We start from the raw sequence: 23,433 nt of genomic DNA on the forward strand, positions 1-23,433 counted from the left end.
TAAATCTTGATTGTAATGAAAATGTTTAAAATAACCAATGAATATTAGACTGAAACTCAAATTTTAAATTGAATTGTTGTCTGCTCTATTCATTTCAAGTTTTAGTCTGAGAATTAATTTAAATTGTATAAAAAAAAATTGGATACTACTAGGAGGGCCTAGCCAATTTAATATAATTTAATTAAATGATATTAAAAATTTACATTAGTTTATCGTTTACTTGTGCCCTGATCTTATAATTTTTTTTATTATTACCAGCGGAAACACAAGCTTACGGCGCCTATGTGTCTGTGTTTGTGCAGAAACACAAGCGCGACCACATTTATGTATCCGTATTTGTGTGTCAGTAATCCTATTATGCTATTTATTTTATTTAATATATTTTGTAATATATTTCATAATTTTACTTTTTATGCTTTGTTTATTACAATAATATGATAAATTAATATATTATGTTTATAAATACATATTTATCTATATATAATTGATTAAATCATTTGTTGTACATATTTAAATATCATTCTATTAGATAAATACATTTGTGAAATATTGAAATGATAATATTATTAGGTCACATGTTAAAAAAAATTTCTTCTTGATCTTTAATTATCTTTACTGTTAGGGTGTATATATTTCCGTTCTAAGGATTTATTAATATATTTCAAAGTAAAATATGTGGTAAATAGAAAAATAAGAGAAATGAAAAAATAAATATAAAAAATATGTGTAAAAATTAAAGATTATTTGAACATTTTTCCAATTGCAATTCAAAAAAAAAAAATCATTCAAGTCATGTTTCCTTTCATAGTGTTACTTAATATAATACACATTCATGGCACCTGAAAAATAAAACGTGAATTGTCTCACTCACAGGGATTGTATTAATTATCCTAGCATTCCAATACTCAAACACAAGAAAAAAATCAAAACCCAAAACTCAATCTTTAACCAATTTTAGTACCCCACTTAAAAGTAGTCACAAAATTTCACCTTTAAACATGGTGTTATTACAAAAAGAAGACTCACATAGAAGAATCAGACGCACACATTCATAAAGCATAGGGAATTCAAGGGTTCAAATTTCAGTGGTTCATAGCCAGAGAAGAAAGGTTTGTAGAAGCAATCATAGGAAGTACCTGAACGGAGTGATTCGAGCAATGCGAAGTCGCAATGAGGTTGCAACGGGTGGTGAGTGCGCTATATAAGAGTGGATGTAGGATGTAGGGTATGCATTTATGGTTGGTAGAGAGACAAGAGAGGTGAAAACACAAGGGTAAAATGTGAGAGTTGTAAAAATACAAACTGCTTTCAAGCACATAAGCACTTGGAGCAGTTTACATCTTCAGGTGTAAAATAAGAAGAAAAAAAATGTGTAATAGAATTGCTTAGCAATTGAAGGCAAGACCGCGGAGGAGTTAAAAAAAATGGAGAGGTATAGATTATGGGCAACATAATCCTTAACTATTTATTATTATCATTGTGAAATTCCCTTTTAATTATTTAAAAATATTCAATTTAATTTTTTAGCTTTTGGATAACTCTCTCAATAATTAAAAAAAAAATTATTTTTTCAGCCATGCATATCATCATAATTTTTAATTATGAGGTACATATGCTTTTCCATTCAAATTATATTTAATAATTTTTCAAAATTAATAATAACATGTTGATAGGGGTTATTCATATAAAAACCGTTTATGTTTGTTTGTCATTTTAATTTTCCAAATTCCAATTATGTTTATTCATTCAGAGTTTTAAATCATGTTTAAGAATGTGCCCAAAAAATTTATGTTTACGCAATATCAAGTTTTTTTTTTTTGGCTGAATTATGCAATATCAAGTAATTGTACTTTTTAGAATTGATAATTTAAAAAGAAAACAAATTGGTTTAAACACACGATGTTAAATTCTTATTCAGAAAAAAGAACAATCCAAAACATAGCAAAGTCAAAGTACCAATAAATAAAAAATCAAGACAATAAACCATACAGTCATTTTAAATTTAAAAGTAATTAAACCATATCAATTAAAAGTACCCTAATTATTAAAAAGTTTAAACATGTTTTTAATATTTAAAAATCTGGTTACTTCGCAATTAGTTTCTTTTTTTAATTTATTTCACTTTTATTACTTACCTTTAAATTAAAATCATGGATTGTAATTTCCTTATCGGAAATATTTATTTATTTATAATCTATAACAATTAATAAATAAAGGAAATACTGAATTTTGTAACGATTTTTTTTATCTCTTTTTATAAGACAATTATGCCCATAATAAATTAAAACAGATATACAAATCTAACGATTAGTATTATATTTTATACACGCTAATATGTTATATTTGTAAGACAAACACGCTATTTTCAACCCCGTGAAATTTTAGTTGCTGAAAAATATTCTTCACCAACCCCGTAAATGCTAAAGTTGCCACGATATTTCTTTCAGTTATTTTTTTTTCAATTTCTTTTATTGTTCTTTCTCTCTCTTTTTTATATTCTTCTTACTCTTGATTCTTTTTTTTTCTCTAATTTTAAAACAAGTAATTTAAGTAGTTTTAATTCAAGTATACTTGAAGAAATTTACTTCTTATTTAAAAAAACTGCTAATTTTAAAAACCGTCCAATTTTATTAATTTTTAAAATTTAACAATTAAGAATAAAGAAATAATTTTTTTCACTAGTCAATATTAAACCATGATACCTCTCTCAGTTTTAAAATATAAATAAAATATTTTTTTTTATTTATGTTATTTTTCATTGTTTTTAAAACTACCCTACTATTTTCTTCTTCTTGCCTTTTTAAACCATCCAATCTTTTTAATTTTAAAAACCTAATAATTACATATATTCTTTCTCCTTATTTTTTTTAGTCAAATCCAGTTTCTTATATTTTTTTAAGGAATTTGCTTCTTATTTTTTTTAACTGTTTTAGTTTTAAATTTAAAAAAAAAGCAGTTTTAAAAGTTGATTTAAATGTACTCACTTGCACAATTCCAGGACCATCATCATATGTGATCATGGGCAGTTTTAAAATCACTTTCAGTTATAAAATCAATAAATAATTATAAAAATTTAAAATCAGTTTTTAAATTTAAAAATATGCAGTTGTTTAAAGAGCAGTTTTACAGTGATATTTCATGAGAAAACTTGACGAAAAATATATTTTTGTAACTTCTATCTAAGTTTTAAATCATATTTTTTTAAGGATAAATACAATACTTTATCAGCAATGGATAAATTTTGAAAGTGATTGATATATTTGATTCGAAATTTTTTTTTAACCATAATTTATATTAGAATTAAGAATACAATTCTATAATATATTATAGTAATTACAATAACAAAATCATTTAATAACGAATACAAATATATAATATATTATAGCAAATGACTATAAAAAATCATAATTATAAATGTTGTCAACGAATATTATATATATATATATATATATATATATATATATATATATATATATATATCACAATTTTTAACTATGTGGTATGCAATCTACTATTTACTACTATATTTATATATGAAGTGATACTACATGATAATATCATATTTATTTTCTCCAAAAATATTAAATGATATTATTTAATTCAATTATTAATTTAAATCAATATTATTCTATTATGTAAATAGATTTTATTTTATTATTCATTCTATTATAGTTATATTTAATTATTATTATATTAAATGCAAACAATTCTATTTTTATATATTTTTTTGTATTTTTAGAATTTTTATTCTTAACCAATTATTTCATTCCTCTTTTAGTAATTTTTAATAATGATTCTAATATTATTTTAATATAAGATTTATTAGATACCAATTTTATTTAAAATTATTTATAACAAAAAATGCTAAAGCAAAATATTTAAGTTGAGATTTTTAAATTTTAATTATTTGTATTTTGAGAAGATTACAAAGGAAAAAATTACAGCAGAAGAAGAAATCACATGTCAAAAAGAGGATAAGACAAATGACATCTTTTCAAGATTAACTTAAATATATTGATGATTGATTTCAATTTAGATAGATTAAAATGACTCTTATCTTATTCTTATATTATCGTTTACATTTTAGTCCTTACTCTTAGGTCAATTTTTATGTTTTGTAATTAAATTATGTTAACAACTCCCTAATTCATTGCCTAAAAAAAAAAGCTCCCTAATTCATTCTTCTACTCTTCTAATGATAATACTTTAAGCAAATACAAAATTATAATACTTTGAGGATACTTAACTGTTTTCCATCTTAATAGGTACGCAATCAGTGCCCCAAAATATTACTCTTTGTTCGTGAATTCAGCTAGCGCTAGCATAATATTTGTACTTACTGACTTGATGCATACTTAACAAAAGGAGTGGATTCCACTTTTTTGAACGTCTGGTGATGCTTACTTCAGTTTAAAACAAATCAGTGCTAGCAACCAATCCACAAAATCAGATAATTTTTTTATTAAAAAGATTTTTTTGTTGAATTTTTCATAAGTATTAAAAACAATCAATTAATAATTATATGAAAACATTAAAATTTTAATAATTATACACCACTGACAAAATATTTTTTTTAACATGGTAAGTTATTTGAGCATGTTACATAAATTATTGTAAATCTTTTAATATTTTAAAAAATATTGTAAAAGAAATTATCATTGATATAACTGTTGAGACAATTATTATAAATGAGTTTTACACCGTACCTCATTTAATTTTTTCTTTTTTACACGGCAATTTTACGATTGTAGTTTTATATTAAGAGATAATAACTTAAAGGATTATTAAATTCACTATAATTATTTAAATTCCATTTAAATATATTAATATTTTCATACTCTTATTTAATTATAAATCAGTTATATATAATAAAATTATTAACTTTTATAAAAAAAATAAATGATTTTACAGTGGCCATATAAATGATTTTAATATTATAATTTAATTACAAATTATTGTATATGATAAAATTATTTTTGATTTTTATAATAATTATTTTAAAAATTATATCTATCATATTTTTTAAGCAATTAACTTTATAAATATTTTAAATTAATAATACACAGAAATTGAATTTTTATAAGAGAAATTAAAAGTCATATTTAAGGAGATATAATTCAATAATATCAAAAAATATAATTAATCAATAAAAAATCCATCGAAAAAAGTTGATGTTATAGGTAAGAAGATGAGTTCAATTTTTAGTATCATTATTGGTGAATAATGGATAAATACATTTTTAAATGCGTAAGAACAGCCTTGGTCCTAATAAATCGCGGGGACCTAACTCACTTGAAAAAATTGCAAATCCAGATAAATTAATGAATAAAACAAATTATCATTAAAATGAAGACAAGTAAACATAGAACAAATAAATAAAATAAAATCAACTAAAAAAAGTAAAATCCTAAAATTAAAATATTTAAAAAGTGTAACAGAAACCAATTAATATGTCATCAACTTTCCTTCACAGAGACGCTGACTTGACTTCCCTCCTTTCTCCACCATCCTTTCCTTTTCTCTCTTTCTTCCGATCCGTTACCGCAGGAACAACCATAACTCGGATCCCGACTCGTTCTTCGAGCCCGAGTCACCAACTCATGGCGCGGGAACTCACTCACCACCTTTCACTAATCCTATTCCTCATCGCCACCGTCGCTGGCGACACCGCGCTCCTCCGCAACCGCCACCACGGTTCTCGCCCTTCCATGCTCCTTCCCCTGTACCTCTCCGCACCGAATTCCTCCACGTCAGCGCTCGATCCCCGTCGCCAGCTCACCGGATCCGAGTCCAAACGCCACCCTAACGCACGCATGAGACTCCACGACGATCTCCTCCTCAACGGGTAAAAACCTATTACGTCGTCGTTTAACGCGCTTTCTTTCTTCTTCTTCTTCTTCTTCTTCTTCGCTTCTTAAATCAAAATTCGGTAATTCGAGATTTGTGTGAATTGAATGGTTTTTTTAGGTATTACACGACGCGGCTTTGGATCGGTACTCCTCCGCAGATGTTTGCTCTCATTGTTGATACGGGGAGCACTGTTACGTATGTTCCGTGCTCCACTTGCGAACAATGTGGCAGGCACCAGGTAATGATGCTGCATTCTGTTTTTTTTTTTTTTTTTTTGCTTATGTAATAATGTTTCGTATTTGGATGATGTGTGATTGCCTTAACTATGTTAATTTGGATTGCTAAATGTGGAAAATGGGTAACGAAAATTAAATTATGTGAAGGAACTGTTGTTGTGTTGTGGATATGATGGTGACTTGTGATGATTGGGAAAATGGGTGCCTAGGGTGTTATAGGATAGGACGTTTGGGTTTGTGGTCTAGGCTTTTGTTAAGTATTGAAGCGGTACCAGCCAGTTCTTAGTGACAGTGAAAATGGAAAGGTGTAAATTGGGGGAGTGAAGATTTATGGGATATTTGGATTATGATAAAAAATAGGTTTCATTCTTCCATTTTCAACTTTTCCGTTTATAGAAAGCACACCCTCAGGGTAGTAGATAGGGGTGGGGAATAAGCCAGCAACATATTTGGCTTTGAGCTTCTTTTGCCTGCCTTGGTATGTTTCTTACCTGAGTTATTCAGTTGGTTAAGATTAGGCCTTCGAAAAGACCTAGTTAGGTTAACATGATGGCATTTGTGTGTGCACGTGTGTGCAATAGTTTTTTAATATGCTTGTTTTGTTTATGATGGATATATTTATTAATTTTATAAACATTACAATAATTTTGATTTGATATCTATGTTTATTTGAGACCTTGAAGTTGTAGGCCTATTAACCTATTTGAAGGCTGTCATTCAATATCAGTTCAGAATAAAATAGGTTGTTATATTTTCATAGAAAGCTAATCCAGGCCTACAAAGAGATGTCAAAGAATAATTTTGTTTAAAACTTCTTGTATATGTTATGTGTGTGTAAGTCCATCCACTTTATCTCAAGTAGATTGGATTTCTTCAATTTTATGTTAACAGGATCCAAAGTTTCAGCCAGAATCTTCAAGCACCTATCAACCTGTCAAATGTACAATTGATTGCAACTGTGACGGCGACAGGATGCAGTGTGTGTATGAGAGACAATATGCGGAAATGAGTACAAGCAGCGGTGTTCTTGGTGAGGATGTCATATCCTTTGGAAATCAGAGTGAGCTTGCTCCGCAGCGTGCTGTTTTTGGCTGTGAAAATGTTGAGACTGGCGATCTTTATAGTCAGCATGCCGACGGCATCATGGGTTTGGGCCGTGGTGATCTTAGTATCATGGATCAACTTGTTGACAAAAAAGTAATAAGTGATTCATTCTCACTATGCTATGGTGGAATGGATGTTGGTGGGGGTGCAATGGTTCTCGGTGGCATATCTCCTCCATCAGACATGACTTTTGCATATTCAGATCCTGATCGCAGGTGTGTTTCAAAATTCTTATCTTCTAGATATGAGATGTAATGCATTTTCTTAACAAATGCATTTTATTAATCTCACACATTTACTCTAGTTTCGGGGTGGCAACAGTCCATATTACAATATTGATTTGAAGGAGATGCACGTTGCTGGGAAGCGACTGCCTCTAAACGCAAATGTTTTTGATGGAAAACATGGGACTGTCTTGGATAGTGGTACAACTTATGCTTACCTACCAGAAGCAGCATTTCTTGCATTTAAAGATGCAGTAAGTTCTTTTGTAAATATTTTCATATGAAGTTTTTGGAGTTGCAATTTTATAGTTTCACCCTTCATTTTTTATTTTATAGACTTGATGGCTCTGATTATGTACTTATTCGGTTTGCAGATTGTGAAGGAACTTCAATCTCTCAAGCAAATCAGTGGTCCAGATCCAAATTATAATGATATATGTTTTTCTGGTGCTGGAAAGTATGTCTGTCTGTTACATTATTTAATAGTTCATGCCACTCTTTTAATTGCAGCTTAATTAACAGCTAGGATTTACTTGCATTTCAGTGATGTCTCTCAACTCTCTAAAAGTTTTCCAGTGGTTGACATGGTATTTGGAAATGGTCACAAGTACTCACTGTCACCTGAAAACTACATGTTTCGGGTTAGTTATATTAGACCATTAGTATCTTTAGCTGAGTTTACAGGCTGGTGCAGTTGTTTATCAAATGTTACTGATTCCGTAATCCCTACTTTTCATGGGGCCATTCTTTATGAAGCATTCAAAAGTGCGAGGTGCATACTGTCTGGGAATTTTCCAAAATGGAAATGACCAAACTACTCTGTTAGGAGGTAACTTATTTGATTTTGGGAGCTCGATCCATTTCATGCTTTGTACTTCAAGTGAAATATTATTCCTCTCTAATTTTGTATTACATGGCTAGCTTCTGTGGTATAGGTTTCAGCAATTCTTTGGTGATCATTCCCTTGTCATTTTTGTTTGCATAGGTATCATTGTCCGAAACACTCTTGTAATGTATGATCGTGAGCAGACAAAAATTGGTTTCTGGAAAACAAACTGTGCTGAGTTATGGGAAAGATTGCAGACATCCATTGCCCCACCACCATTGCCTCCAAATTCTGGAGTGAGAAATTCAAGTGAAGCATTAGAGCCATCTGTTGCTCCATCTGTGTCACAGCATAATGCTTCGCCAGGTATTATGAGCTGCTAGTCTTCAAATGTGTTTAATACAGAGACATCATGTGTTAACATGTGGGTCATATCAGAAGTTATATATTTCATGACATATTTCATCATTCTTTTTAGAGTAGTGATCACATATAACTACAACAACAACAACAACAACAGCGCCTTATCCCATTAGGTGGGGTCGGCTACATGGATCAACTTCCGCCATAATGTTCTATCAAGTACCATACTTCTATCCAAATCATTAAGTTCGAGATCCTTTTTGATAACCTCTCTTATAGTCTTTTTGGGTCTTCTTCTACCTCGAATTGTTTGCCTTCTCTCCATCTGGTCTACTCTCCTCACTATAGAGTCTACCGGTCTTCTCTCTACATGCCCAAACCACCTAAGTCTATTTTCCACCATCTTCTCTACAATAGGCGCTACTCCAACCTTCTCTCTAATAGCTTCGTTTATAATTTTATCCTGTCGAGTCTTACCACACATCCACCGCAACATCCTCATCTCCGCTACACCTACTTTATTCTCATGTTGGCTCTTGACCGCCCAACATTCTGTTCCGTACAAAATCGCCGGTCTTACCGCAGTCCGATAAAACTTTCCCTTTAGCTTGATCGGTACCTTTGCATCACATAACACCCCCGATGCTTTTCTCCATTTCATCCATCCTACTTGAATGCGATGATTCACATCCCCTTCAATTTCTCCATCATCCTGTATTACAGACCCAAGATATTTAAACCGTGTGACTTGAGGGATAATATGGTCTCCTATTTTCACCTCTGAGTTAGAAACCCTCCTTCTTTTGTTGAACTTACATTCCATATATTCCGATTTGTTTCTGCTTAGGCGAAAACCATGTGTTTCTAGAACTCGTCTCCAAGTTTCCAACCTCTCATTCAACTCCTCCCTCGACTCTCCAAGGAGGACTATGTCATATGCAAAAAGCATGCATCTTGGCGCTATCTCTTGGATTTGTTCCGTGAGGACATCCAGAATTAAGGTAAAAAGGTAGGGGCTAAGGGTTGACCCGTGATGCAAACCAATTGTGATGGGAAAATCGTCTGACTCTCCACCCTGTGTCCTAACACTAGTCGATACCCTATCATACATATCTTGGATAGTTCGAATATATGCAACCCTAACCCCTTTCTTCTCTAGAGCTTTCCACAAAATCTCTCTAGGCACTCTATCATACGCTTTCTCCAAGTCAATAAAAATCAAGTGTAAGTCTTGTTGGTCCATGCGATATTGCTCCATCACCCGCCGTAATAAATAGATCGCTTCCATGGTCGACCTTCCCGGCATGAAACCAAATTGATTCTCAGTAACTTGAGTCTCCTTTCTTAATCTCCGTTCGATCACTCTTTCCCATAATTTCATGGTATGACTCATGAGCTTGATTCCCCTATAATTTGCACAATTTTGTATATCCCCCTTGTTCTTATAGATTGGCACTAACGTGCTTCTCCTCCATTCCTCCGGCATGCGTTTTGACCTCATAATTTCATTAAAGAGTTTGGTGAGTCACTCAAGACCTCTATCTCCAAGAGTTTTCCACACTTCAATAGGTATGTTGTCTGGCCCCACCGCCTTACCGTTACTCATTCTTTTCAACGCTTCCTTTACTTCCTGTTTCTGAATCCGACGATAGTACTTATAGTTCCGGTCCTCTTCTCTTGTGTCTAGACTGCTAGAGTCATATCCATATCCATCATTAAATAAGTTATGGAAATACGCCTTCCACCTTTCCTTGATATCTTTTTCATGCACTAAGACTTTGCCTTCTTCATCCTTAACACACTTTACTTGATCCAAATCTCTAGTCTTCCTCTCTCTACCCTTAGCAAGCCTATATATAGATCTTTCTCCGTCCCTGGTTCCTAGAGCTTGGTATAGTCCGTCAAAAGCTTGGGCTCTTGCCTCACTCACCGCCTTTTTGGTTTCATTTCTAGCTATCTTATACTTATCCCAAGTTTCAGAATTTCTACACCTAGACCACTCCTTGAAACACTCTTTTTTTACTCTAACTTTGCTCTGAACACTTTCATTCCACCACCACGATTCTTTACCCCTAGGTCCAAAACCTCTAGATTCACCCAACGTCTCTTTAGCCACTTTAATAATCTCTTGGGACATCTTGTTCCACATATCATTTGCACTTCCTTGTGATTGTCCACACCATCCCTCCCATATCTTTTGTTGGAAAATTCCTTGTTTCTCACCCTTCAAGTGCCACCATTTGATCCTTGGTGCTACCATAGGACTTCTTCTCTTTGCCCTATCTCTAATTCTTACATCCATGACCAAAACTCTATGTTGGGTAGTCAAGCTCTCTCCCGGGATAACTTTACAGTTCAAGCAATACTTCCTATCAGACTTCCTGATAAGGAAGAAATCTATCTGAGAACATGTCCCTCCACTTTTGTAAGTGATAAGATGTTCCGCTCTTTTCTTAAACCATGTATTGGCTATAGAAAGATCCAAAGCCTCCGAAAACTCCAAGATGGATTTACCCTCCCCATTCATCTCCCCTAGGCCAAAACCCCCATGCACCCCCTCAAAACCTCTAGCCACGCTACCTACATGTCCATTGAGATCCCCTCCTAGGAAAACTTTCTCTCCTTGGGGTATATCCTGAAGTACCCCTTCTAGATCCTCCCAAAATTTTACCTTAAAGTGTTCTGCTAACCCAACCTGCGGTGCGTATCCACTAATAACATTAAAGGTGTCCTATCCCACTACCAATTTTAAGGCTATGATACGATCTCCTACTCTTCTTACATCCACGACATCCTTCTTCCACTCCTTGTCCACAATAATCCCTACCCCATTTCTTAATCTGATTTTTCCCGTATACCACAGCTTAAATCCCGAGTTGTCTAATTCTTTCGCTTTTTCACCTGTCCACTTAGTTTCTTGTAGGCACATAAAATTGATCTTCCTCCTCACCATAACATCCACTATTTCCATAGATTTTCCAGTAAGTGTGCCTATATTCCATGTACCAAAGCGAATCCTCCAGTCATGAACTAGCTTCTTTACCCACACCCGTTCACGAAAATGTGGGAACCCTTGCTTACTTTTCACTACATCCGGGCGGCGATGCAGCGGCCCTTGCTCTTTTGACACTGTACTCGAGCCATACAGCGCGTTGCTTCCGGACAACGACCTAGCATTCACATTATTACGTAATTGATCCATGTCATAGAGATTCGACAAAGTTTTACGTTGGCCGTCGAAAGCCTAACACAACCCTCTCCTTTTATCCGGGCTTGGGACCGGCTAAGAATAGCAAAGCTAACCTAACACAACCCTCTCCTTTTTTTACACATATAACTATTTATACAATATTATATTTTGTGTCTATCTCTATCTTCCATCCTATCATTTATTACATTTCAAATTCAATTTTTTCATCTTTTTCTCCCTTATTTGTATATTTTGTTGTACAAATTATTGTACAAGTATAATTTCTCTTCTTTTTATGTCTCAGCAATTAGTGCAAATTTTTTTATGCATAGACTCATTGATGACTAATGTACTTTAATAAACTCAAATGCCCAGGTGAACTTAAAATTGCACAAATAACGATGGTAATTTCCTTTAACATCAGTTATGTGGATATGAAACCTCACATTACAGAATTGGCTGGACTCTTTGCTCATGGGTTAGACACTAATACTTCCCAGGTTAGAAAATTATTACTACATTGCATGAATACTTTTTGCATAAGTATATATTTAATTAAAAATAACAATTTTAATCAAGTTAAAAAATGTTTGATAAAAATATAAACGTACATAGCATGGCTAGGTCGGGTGATTAGGATAGATTGGGGATTTTGGTAGTGGTCCTAATAATTTGTGGTGATAAATTTCCAAAGTACCCAAACAAACTATCCATTTTCAGCCAATTTACTCTGCTAATTTGTTTTTTGTTACTCTATGATGGATGTTTGCAGGTTCACTTACTGAATTTTACGTCTACTGGAAATGATTCCCTCAGTAAATGGGCCATAACCCCAAAGCCATATGCTCATTACATTTCTAACACTACTGCAATGGTAAGTTGACATTTTTGCACCTCCATTTGAATGAAGACTTCCCATTTGATGGTGATCTTCTATGCAGAATATAATTGATCGGCTTGCTGAACATCGCATCCAACTTCCTAGCACCTTTGGAAATTATAAGTTGATTGATTGGAGTGTCGAGCCTCCATCAAAGTAAGTTTTTTCTTGGAAGGGAAAAGGCCTTAAATTTTGAATGGCTATCTGTTCCATACCAACTGTATTTGTTATTATCTTATGCTATGGTTGGTTTCAGGTATTAATTCAACATAACTCATGCTTCATACTGTGCATGTTTGATATTTTGAATACATAGCATTGATTCTAGATGCAACATGTTGCTTTCTCAATTTGAAGATGTGGAAATAAATGTGTTTGGATTTTAGATAACCTCTAATCATGGACATGGTACAGCCCTTTTACTTTTTTGTTGCCTTTAGGGTACTAGGGTCAGTAAGAATAAGAGTTAAAAGATACTTTTATGAAAAGAATACAAGTTTGATCAAAGAGCTGGCTAAGAGAAAAGGTATTGGATATATGGGTGGAGAGCTATGAAGCAGAAACACTTCAAAACAGGACTTTTTTACCAAAATAGGTGATTTGAGCCAATTAAATATGCAAATGGGTGTGCATGGAAACTATTTACAGATTTAGGAGGTGCCACCTGGTAGGCGCCTCCAGTTCAAATTTTGTCATTTAGCAGGAGACACCACCCCACCTGGCTCCTACTATTCAATTTTTTATTTTTTTATTTTAGACTTGTATACATTAACTAAAATTTTCTATAATATTTATATCTAATTTTTCAATAAATAAAAAAATGAAAATTTGAACAGGAGGAGCCTGGTGGGGTGGTGCCTCCTGCTAAATGACAAAACTTGAACTGGAGGCACCTACCAGGGTGGCACCTCCTAAATCCTACCAGGCAAAAATCACCCATGCATTTCCATGCACACCCATTTACATATTTACTTTGCTTAAATCACCCATTTTGGTCAGAAAGTCTCAAAACATTCTAAACAGTACTCAGAAGTCAGAAATATAAAGTATTACGAGACTTTTTTGAACATGTTTTAAATTTGCCTCACTGGAAATTTGTTTTTCTTTTCATTTAAGTTAGTTTATTGATGTTTTCTTGCCTGTTTATGTTTATATTCTCATGTTAGTTGAGAGATAAAATGAAGTGTAATTAGTTGAGACTATTAATTTAGTTTTAATCTTATTTTTTATAACATTACATTTTTATTAGTTGATGGACCAAATTTACATGAGATAAATAAGCTTTGAAAGTTGTCACGATAAGTGAAGTGGATTACCTCTATGTCCTCGTATCAGATAACACATTATTCTGTGGAAAGTATTACCTACTGCTCAGTTTTTTAGCTTTTATTTATTTATGATTAGGGCTAGGCTTTATCTCTCTCTCTCTCTCTCTCTCTCCCTCCTACCTCCCTCTCTCTCCCCCCGTTGCCTGTAGGCCTTACTGGTCTTTGGTGATAGTGCTCCGTTTTCTGCCACATGCTATCATTGAAACGGCAGATGTGCACGAGGCACATATTTGTAGAAATTCTTAGGGTATAATTAGTAATGAGAAATTCTTAGGTAGACATTCCATTTAATTGTTGTGTACAAGGCATTGTTTAGAGATAAAGATTAATTTTGTAGCATGATCCACACAACCTTACATCTAGAGATATATTTTATAATATTGAACCGAATGCCCCTGATAAGCAGTGCCAATCTAAAATTTTCTCATTATCGAATTTGCCTTATCTATATAGCCACTTGTCTATAATGATGCAGGAATTGGTGGCAGCAACACTTCTTCTTGGTCGTGAGTTTAGCTATTTTGATCACATTGCTTCTAGGATTGTCAATATTAGGAACGTTCTTAATTTGGAAAAAAAGACAGCAAAGCTCGCATTCATACAAGCCAGTTGATGCGGCTGTTCCAGAGCAAGAACTTCAGCCATTATGAGTTAAGATCATGCTACTTCTTTTTAATATCTTACTTCATAATGTTAGTAGCATATTCAACTACCATCAAGAGAGCAATTTATAGTCACTCAACTGATCAAGTTTTTTGTTTCAAAGAAATCAGGCTGTCACGATATCCAGTGATCAGTGATCAATTGAACCCTGATAGAGTTACATAGAGATTTCTCTAGATGTGTTATCATCTGTAAACGCAATTTTGTTTGTGAAATGTGAATATTGTAATACACAGGTGAATCAAAAGGTGGCAGCATTAGGTTGAAATACAATTTATATACTGTAATTTTTACATTTCATTTCAGCTGTTGCTTAGTATCGCGTTATGTTTTTATTCTGTCACGACTCTTCTCAATAGGGAATAATGTCTAAGGAATTAATCTACTACTTCATTCTTTATTTTCCTCACAAGTTTCAAGTGAGCATAATGCTACATTGCTACTCATCTGCAGAAAGTGGATAATTGGAGAATAAAACAGAACCTGCTATTTCGAGATATACGGCATTTCACAATCTTGTACATATGCTTTTTTTTTTTTTTTTTTTGCGTCAAAGTAAATATATTAAAGATAAGAGCTGTGATGTGATGACGCACAAGATGTGCCAAAAACTAGCCCGTGGAATAGTACATGATGTTCCTATGATTCAGAATCATCAATACAGCTTTCAATAATACATATGCCAACAACTAATATCATGTTTGGGGTACCGTCGAGGACCCCTGAAACTCAGTTTGCCAGCAGCACCCCTAGTCTATCTTTTCCTTTTAGATGCATTGGAATTCGTGCAGTCAAGGTTTTAACGGGAAAACAAATGCGCACTAAACCAAATACATAACGGGCACACCCCGTCACTATCACAGCAGTCAGCACCTATATGAATAGCACGTTATCCAATCATTTTGCTCTATTTCCGTGGCATTAGAATATCCGTTGATCGCGTGCTGCATAATAAATAGCTGCTGATATATTGTAGTAGTTTTTAGTCCCAACCCAGTTATTTAGATTGCCTCAGAGTCTAGTGCAAACCCAAATTCATTGTCTTACAGCTTTGTTCAAGTCTCAGGCAGTTTACAGGATTTGACAACCAAGATGAAATCTTGTTCATTATGCTATACATCCCTGTTTGTGACTGTCTACATTTGTGTCTACCATAGAATCAGTTTTGAAAAGTTTAAATAAATAGGCCCTGTGTATTTAAGGAAATAATGTTTTTTTTTTTAAAAAAAAACTTAAATGTGATTATAAATAATTCAAAAAAATCACAATTAATTCATTCAAAACACATTTAAGAATTAGTTGCATGCGTGTACCTAGGGTCTTCTATAGCGTCTGCGAAAAAAAAGGTCTTCTATAGCGTTTTTGTCTAAAACAAATAGAAGGCTAATGGAAATGTGTATAATTTTGAAGAACCAATTAAAAGGTACTTAACATAGTTAAAGCGTCTAGGTCATGAGAAGTCCCTAAAACTTCTAGAAGAATAGAATACCGTATTAACTATTAACTCTAAAACATTCGATTGTGTTGCAAATCAAGAGTGGAAGATACATGTTTAAAGTCATGAACTCATCCCAGGGAAATCAAATGAAGAGAAAGATCCAGCTTCCTAAAAGATACGGTGTAGTTGAGATGTGCAGCTGAGACAATTTAAGTGGATTAGCTAGATCAACTATTATTGTTTGCACCTAAGTTTGTTGACATGGCAGTTATCTCCAATATCGTTATTGCCCATTGGACATGATCCAATATTTTAAAGGTTAGTGAAAAAAACGACACAGATGAATATCAAATGTTCAAGACATTGTAAAGGACTTGCAAGTTGCAACACAAAAACATTTCATTCATTTCTTTCAAGCTTTTTACAACTTTATTTAGATCTTTCTTTATTAGTAGTATTTTTTCACCATTACTATTTACTTTCATTTAATTTCAATGTTGATGTAGTAGAATTCAGTTTATCTTCTCAACATATTTGGTCAAATTTCGACTACCAAAACATTTATTCCTTTACAACTTGTTTTAGTTTCTTACTTTTCTTTTCCGGCCAACATGAAAATCTTATATCCTGAAGCAACTAATTCAGAAGAAAATATTTCTCTATTAAACGGCCAATTGCAACACTCTACTTAATAAAAACAGCTTTGAACCGAACCAGCAACCACTTTTATCGTGTTTTTTTCTAATTTTCTCATTAGCTTCATCATTGGGAAGCAAACAGTGCAAACCACCCAAAAAAAAAAGTGAATTATTGAAAAACTGGAAATTGTGCAAGATACATGAGAACTTACACCCACTAGTTCACAAATTGATTAATTCACCATATGAAAAGGAACTTTCTCATACACCTGGTTTTCTATCTTAATACTCCACAGCAGTTGTCCAAGTACCTTGCACACTAGGGCGTTTGGTTACATGTCTTGTCCTCAATTTCACTACCTTCCTTCCCAATGCATTTCTTAGCCTGGTTGCATGCAAAAGTATGTCTTCTGGATCCATATTCTTCACAGATATCACTCGCTGATTCTTGTTCTCTGCATTTCATAGGAGAATCATCAAATCACAACAAAGAAAACCTATTCCCACTAGGTGGGATCAACTATATAAAATCAAATGACACCATAAGGTGAGTCACATTATTGGATCTTCCCCACACACACCCAAACCACCTAAGAAGAGATTGTATTATCATTTTTTCAAGATAGATGCTATCATAAATTTCTCTCTAATGCATTCCATTCCTTTCTAATCCTATCTTGTCTAGTGTGTCCACTCATCCATTGTAGCTATAGAGAGGCAGAGTTAAATTTTATTGTTTCTTTTTACCATCCAGCATTCACTCTCATACAACAGCATAGGAGAATCATCAATTACAACTGAGAAAAATTTAGTAACACTACAAGTGAGCACAAGAATCTTACTGTAATAACCCTTCAGATGTGGATGCTGACCACGGATGAGTTCAGTAACCACCTCTAATTGAGGATTCTTCTCCTTAAATGCTGGCAAATGAGACTCCATAAATGCCCTATCATATATATTAAACTAAAGTGAGAATCCCCTGTTCAAAGCAGGAGAAAATATTAAAAGATACTTATTATTAATATTTCTGGTTCCCAGCCTTCAATACTAGGTATAATGCTAGGCAATCAATACTAGGTAGCAAGAAATATAGTTGATTCAAAACTCTCTAACTAGATTTTTTTTCTTTGAAAGGCAAAAGGTGAAGTATATATTAAAATAACAGTAGCTCATAGAACAAGAAGTGCCATAACAGAAGCTACCAAGAGAAAGTTACAAAAACATGAAACACACATAGAGAAAAAACCCTCTATGCAGGATCACCAAGCCATACTACTATATTTCCTTGTCAGCCTATTTCAGTTTACCAACTACCCGACAAGAAAATCCAAGAATGACAGCAACCAAACTGTTCCCACCCAGCAGATATATAATTGAGCCCCACTGTTAATGACTTATTGCATTCCTCCGACACTACTGTATCAGTGCATAGCTAGAACCCCCCTTCCAGTTAATTTCTTCCGGAGTACACCACAAATTACCTCCTACAATATATTTGTTCTCCCTATCAGCTATTTATCAGCCAACATCATCATCATCAGATCTGCTTTATTGCCCCCATTGTTAAAAGATTATGGTTGGCATGAAGCCACAGCCAACAGGGGACAAAAAACAAAACAAAAAACCCAAAGATGCCTGTAAAAGCACTATACAAGCAAGAACAAACTTTTGTAATTCATAAATTTTCCCAGTCTGAAGAGGAAACATTGATGCTCAACATAAATTTCAGTTCTTAAGTGTGTGTTTGGTTTACTGGTTTCACGACTTTCAAAGCATGTCAACGGAGAAGTATGTCTGTAGCTGGATTGAACTCAGGTTCGAAAGTCAAAACAAACATATCCTAAGTGATCGTCTAGGTTTCTAGACTTAACTTTTACTAGTAAGCAAAATCAAAGAACAAAGATTAAACCTGCAGTTAAAGGAGAAAGATGACCAAATCAGGCAACACAACATCCGTTCCAAAGAACAACAATCTGATCAAAACCTTATTATTATAAGATATGCAACTATGTAGGACTGTAACCAATCTCAATTGTTAAACCCTGGAACGAATATCATTGTATCCATTCATTAAATTAAATATCATCATATAACAATAACGATGACCAGAACATTTATGAACTATTCCACTTCATCCTTTCAAAAGTCAAAACTCACAATAAATACGGCTTCAAAGATTGACTGCAAATTTGCAATGTTATAAACAAATAAAGAGCACTATAGTACTAAACTACTAATAGATAACTAAAAAACAAGAAGTAAAAACTTGATTGTTCCGAATGAATATGAAAATAAAATACATTAAATTGAAGAGATAGTAAGAATGTATTTGTACCTTATACCTCTGCTACTTCCGCCCCAGTTGCAATAACTGACAATCAGCTTGTTAAGTTGCCAAACCCCTCGCAAAGCCATCTGATCCTGTAAAAGAAGAAAAACAAAAGGGTTTCAGAGAAATACGATGCGTATTTTTTTTTTATTAAAATTCTGAAAAGAACATAACACTGAGAAAAGAGAGAGAGAGAAAAAAAAAAGACCAGAAAACACCAAACCTAGTACTTCGCACGAAGAGGAACAGAGTGAAGCAACAGTGTCGGCGACGACCGGCGACGGCAGCTTTGAGAGGAGTGAGTTTGGTTCTGTTCTGTGTTTGGGAGCGACTAGGGTCATTCTATTCTCTAAACTGGGTCGGTACGAAACCCGACCCGAAAGACCTGCTTATAGGCTTTTTTTTTTTTCTTGGGAGTTGCTATTGGTCCCAACGTGACAACCTATTTGCTATTTGTCCTTATCAAGAAGCTGATAGTTTTTTGTTTTTTGAAAATATCTTTTCTTATGAAAATATGATTTTATTGTACGGTTATACAACGAAATCATGTTTATGTTGTTTACGGAGACGATATGAAAAAAATAAACAATAAAAACATAATTTCGTTATACAGTGGAATCATGTTTCCATTGTTTAGTAAAGGAGTGCGGAAAAGAAAAGTATAAGAAACATGATTCCAACGGAAACACGATTTCGTTGTACAAGTTGTGCAACATAATCGTGTTTTCTTTGTTTACTAACGAAATGCGAAAAAAAAGTAATGGAATCGTGTTTTCGTTGCTTTTTAAAGGGATGCAAAAAGAGAATAAACAATGAAATCATGATTTCATTGTTTATTTTTTAATCCAAAAATAGAACTATGCTTTTGTTGTCCATTTTCCTTTTCTTCTTCCTCTACAGATTGAGAACAGATCTGATGATGATGGTGAAGATTTGGGTTGATGGGTCTAGATTGATGCAGATCAGACGTGTTTGGTTATGGTGAGAACGTGTAGCGAAGCAGAAGAAGGTGCAGGGCCAAGTGGTCGCGTGCATAAATCTAAAGTCGGAAGTGATGCACGACACTGTTGCAGTGCCATTAAGGTTGTTGGGTTCAAATTTGGACAAAGGTGGTGGCGCGTGGTATTGGTGCGGTGGTGATGGATGCGATGAGGTGAAAAGAAGGTGAAAGGGAAGACAGAAGGTTTTTCTTTTTGCGTTTGTAGGGACCAATAACAAATGGAGTGAGTCAATAGTAACTTTCTTTTGGCAACTGCTTGGGGCACTCAGCAGTTTTCAAAAATGCTAAAAATACCCTTATGGGTATTTTTGGTTATAAATAGCAGCATCTGTTTTTCATTTCTGTAGCGCCTTTTTTTCCCGTCAAATCTCACTTCCTTATTGTAAGTTGCTTCCCTTAGCTTCCATTGGGCTTCTTTTCTAAGCATTTTTTTGTCTCCGGTGGTGTACGTGTGTTGTTCAGGAATATATGATGAAGTTGAGTCATTATTCGTCGCCGGAGAAGAAGAGGTACATGAAAAAATTTTAGAAATATACAGATTGACAATTCGTATGACCATACGGATCAGAATCCGTAGGTTTTAATTTTTTTAAAATTGTAAATTAAATTTTCTGAATTATATGTTTAATTTCTTTTGTAGTGTAATTTTTTTTTGTAATAGTTTTAACAATTTTAGAATTTTTAATTTGGTGATATTATTTTATAGTGGTATAAAAAATAAAAAAATATATTTAGTAATTAGATTGGTAAAAAAAAGTTAATATATATAAACTTTTAAAAATTTCTAAAACTAACATTAGATTGCTTAAAAATTAATTTAGTAAGTAATTGAAAATAATTTAGTAATTAGATTGGTAAAAGTAATATTAGATTGTTAAAACAATTTTGTGTATACATTTAACTGAATTATGTATTTACATGTTTAACTGAATTATGTATTTTAATGTTTATTACAATGATTAATAATTAAACAAATTTGATATTTTTATTGAAGGATGTATTTATTGGAATTTATATGATATTTATTGAATGATATTTTAATGAAGATATGTAGTAAAAATGTAGTTTGTGGTTATATGATGTACAATATATTTTTATTTTTATTTTGTATAGAGTTATATTTGTGTCAATAACAAATGAGATGATTGTATAATTTTTTTAAGTTGCATTTTTTTATCATTGAATTTGTTAAATTTTTTTTTAATATGGACGAAGAACAGGGAATGTATGATAGTATCATGTCTGAAGAAGTTTATATGAATGTTGAAAATGAGGAAGATGCTGACGTGAAAGTAGAACACGTTGATTGCTCTGATGTCTTTAATATTTCTTAGGTATTTGTCTAATTTGTAGTTGGTACAGTAATTATATTACATAAATGTTTATTGAACTTAGACACTTTTTGAATTGTGTTATAGTTGTTTGCTAGCCGTGATGAAGTTTTACATTGGGCTTGATCAGTGACTCATGACATTGGATTTGTTGCCGTAATAATGAGGTGGTCAGACACCAATATTGGTGTTAGAGGAAGAGTCTTATTTTTGTTAATAGCTTACGAAAGGAGCGCTGAGTATAGGCCTAAGAAGAATGATTTGGTAAGAACATGCACTGGCAGTAGAAAATGTGGATGCCCGTTTAGTTGTGTACGAAGCCAATTTTGGGAGGAGAAGGATGGATGGTGAAGTTAATTTGTGGGGTTCACAACCATGAAATAGCAAAGTCATTAGTTGGGCATCCATATGCGGGTCGACTAACTAAAGCTGAGAAGATTGTTGTTGCTGAAATGACAAAGTCCATGGTGAAGTCAAGAAATATTCTCTTGACGTTGAAGGAGCACAATGCCAATAGTAATCTAACAATCAAACAAATTTACAATGTCAGACATGCTTACCGTTCTTCAATAAGAGTGAGTAACACTGAAATGCAACAACTCATGATGTTGTTTGATCGAGATCAATATATTCACTGGCATAGGATAAAGGATGATAATGTTGTACGTGACTTGTTCTGGAGTCATCCGGATGCAGTAAAATTGACCAATTCTTGTAATTTTGTTTTCTTGATTGACAGTGCCTACAAAACAAATAGGTGCAAACTGTCATTACTTGATATTGTTGGTGTTACACCAACAGGAATGACATTCTTCGCTACTTTTGCTTACTTGGAAGGAAAACGTCTTAATAATGTTGTTTGGGCTTTACAACGGTCTCAGGGTCTTTTCATGAGAGTTGATGCAATTCTCGGGGTTATTGTCACTGACAAAGATTTTTCTTTGATGAATGCAGTGAAAACTGTATTCCCGAATGCTACAAACTTGTTGTGCCAGTTTCACATTGACAATAATGTAAAGGCAAAGTGCAAAACCCTAGTTGCTCAAAAGAATGCATGGGATTATGTGATGGAGGCTTAAAGGAGTTTGGTTGATTGTCCATGTGGGACTTCTTTTGATGAGTACCTTAAAAACTTTGAAATGGCTTGCTTTCCGTGGCCTATGTTTGTGGACTATGTATGTCAAACATAGGTGATTTCGCACAAAGAAAAATTTGTGAAAGCATGGACCAACAAAGTGATGCATCTGGGAAACACAACCACTAACAGGTATGAATATTGTTTTTTGTTTGTGTTGATTAGTTTAAGTGTTGACTTAAATAAAAATGTTGTGGTTGTTTATATGTTGTTGTATATTTCATTTGTAGGGTTGAGAGTGTTCATTGGTCATTAAAGAGACTCTTACAAAATTTGTTTGGTGACATATGCAGTGTTTGGGAAGCAATGTTATTCAATGAGAATGTGTGATTTTTTAGAGTGTTGATGTGGTATATATAGATGTTCAGTGAGACAGCTTTGCGTTTTTTTTAATAGACGCGTGTCACTTCCTATGTGCTTTCAAGTACAACAATGTTTTGCCATGCTTTAATTTTGCATCAAACATGCATTGTTACTATCAGAACTAAAACAATTGAGTAGTCATTTCTATATCAGTACGTACGTGTAGTATTCATTTTTTTAAACATATGCATGCAATTCATAGTGTGTTGTCAACTTTGAGAATGATTTATGATGCTTCAATGTTACAAAAAATATACATTTGTAATTTGTTATGGACAAATTAATTTATTCCTCAAATCAATATTAATGACTAATTAACGATAAACGGATGACAAAAATTTGTATCGCATAATAAAAAATGTGTCCATAAGTAAGGTACCAAAATTATAAATTAACCAAATGTTACTGTCAATACATAAATGGACCAAATAAATAAATTATCCAAAAAAATTAAAAATAACATATATAAGGCAAAAAAAAAACAACAACTTCAATGATTGTCCGTATGCCGCCTATGCCTCGATCTATGACC

At 33.2% G+C, this 23,433-nt stretch overlaps 2 protein-coding genes across 2 annotated transcripts; one reads left to right on the top strand and one right to left on the bottom strand.

The window, feature by feature from the left end:
• The first annotated feature begins 5,460 nt into the window (after window positions 1–5,460).
• Window positions 5,461–15,073, top strand: LOC114412452 (aspartic proteinase CDR1-like). Its single transcript, XM_028376352.1, has 12 exons — window positions 5,461–5,845; window positions 5,968–6,088; window positions 6,978–7,405; window positions 7,512–7,668; window positions 7,789–7,871; window positions 7,959–8,055; window positions 8,171–8,243; window positions 8,400–8,606; window positions 12,169–12,293; window positions 12,566–12,667; window positions 12,735–12,829; window positions 14,477–15,073. The coding sequence occupies exons 1-12, from the start codon at window positions 5,601–5,603 to the stop codon at window positions 14,649–14,651; spliced, it is 1,908 nt and encodes a 635-aa protein (XP_028232153.1). The 5' UTR covers window positions 5,461–5,600; the 3' UTR covers window positions 14,652–15,073.
• A 1,731-nt stretch (window positions 15,074–16,804) lies between these two features.
• LOC114412453 (54S ribosomal protein L51, mitochondrial-like) lies at window positions 16,805–19,454 on the bottom strand. The gene is made up of 4 exons (XM_028376353.1): window positions 19,296–19,454; window positions 19,079–19,164; window positions 17,583–17,689; window positions 16,805–17,195 (listed from the first exon to the last, which is right to left on the bottom strand). The coding sequence occupies exons 2-4, from the start codon at window positions 19,156–19,158 to the stop codon at window positions 17,023–17,025; spliced, it is 360 nt and encodes a 119-aa protein (XP_028232154.1). The 5' UTR covers window positions 19,159–19,164; window positions 19,296–19,454; the 3' UTR covers window positions 16,805–17,022.
• Window positions 19,455–23,433: the final 3,979 nt, after the last annotated feature.

Source organism: Glycine soja, chromosome 5 (genome assembly GCF_004193775.1).
Source record: "Glycine soja cultivar W05 chromosome 5, ASM419377v2, whole genome shotgun sequence".
NCBI classification, from domain to species: Eukaryota; Viridiplantae; Streptophyta; class Magnoliopsida; order Fabales; family Fabaceae; genus Glycine; species Glycine soja.

Bases quoted from the DNA above. Each gene is read 5' to 3' on its own strand.
- LOC114412452 (XM_028376352.1), top strand. From the start codon at position 5,601: ATGGCGCGGGAACTCACTCACCACCTTTCACTAATCCTATTCCTCATC. The intron at 7,406-7,511 runs GTGTGTTTCAAA...GGGTGGCAACAG, and splicing joins TATTCAGATCCTGATCGCAG to TCCATATTACAATATTGATT. The intron at 7,669-7,788 runs GTAAGTTCTTTT...TTCGGTTTGCAG, and splicing joins TTCTTGCATTTAAAGATGCA to ATTGTGAAGGAACTTCAATC.
- LOC114412453 (XM_028376353.1), bottom strand. From the start codon at position 19,158: ATGGCTTTGCGAGGGGTTTGGCAACTTAACAAGCTGATTGTCAGTTAT. The intron at 17,690-19,078 runs GTACAAATACAT...TATATATGATAG, and splicing joins GGAAGTAGCAGAGGTATAAG to GGCATTTATGGAGTCTCATT. The intron at 17,196-17,582 runs GTAAGATTCTTG...TATGAAATGCAG, and splicing joins ACATCTGAAGGGTTATTACA to AGAACAAGAATCAGCGAGTG.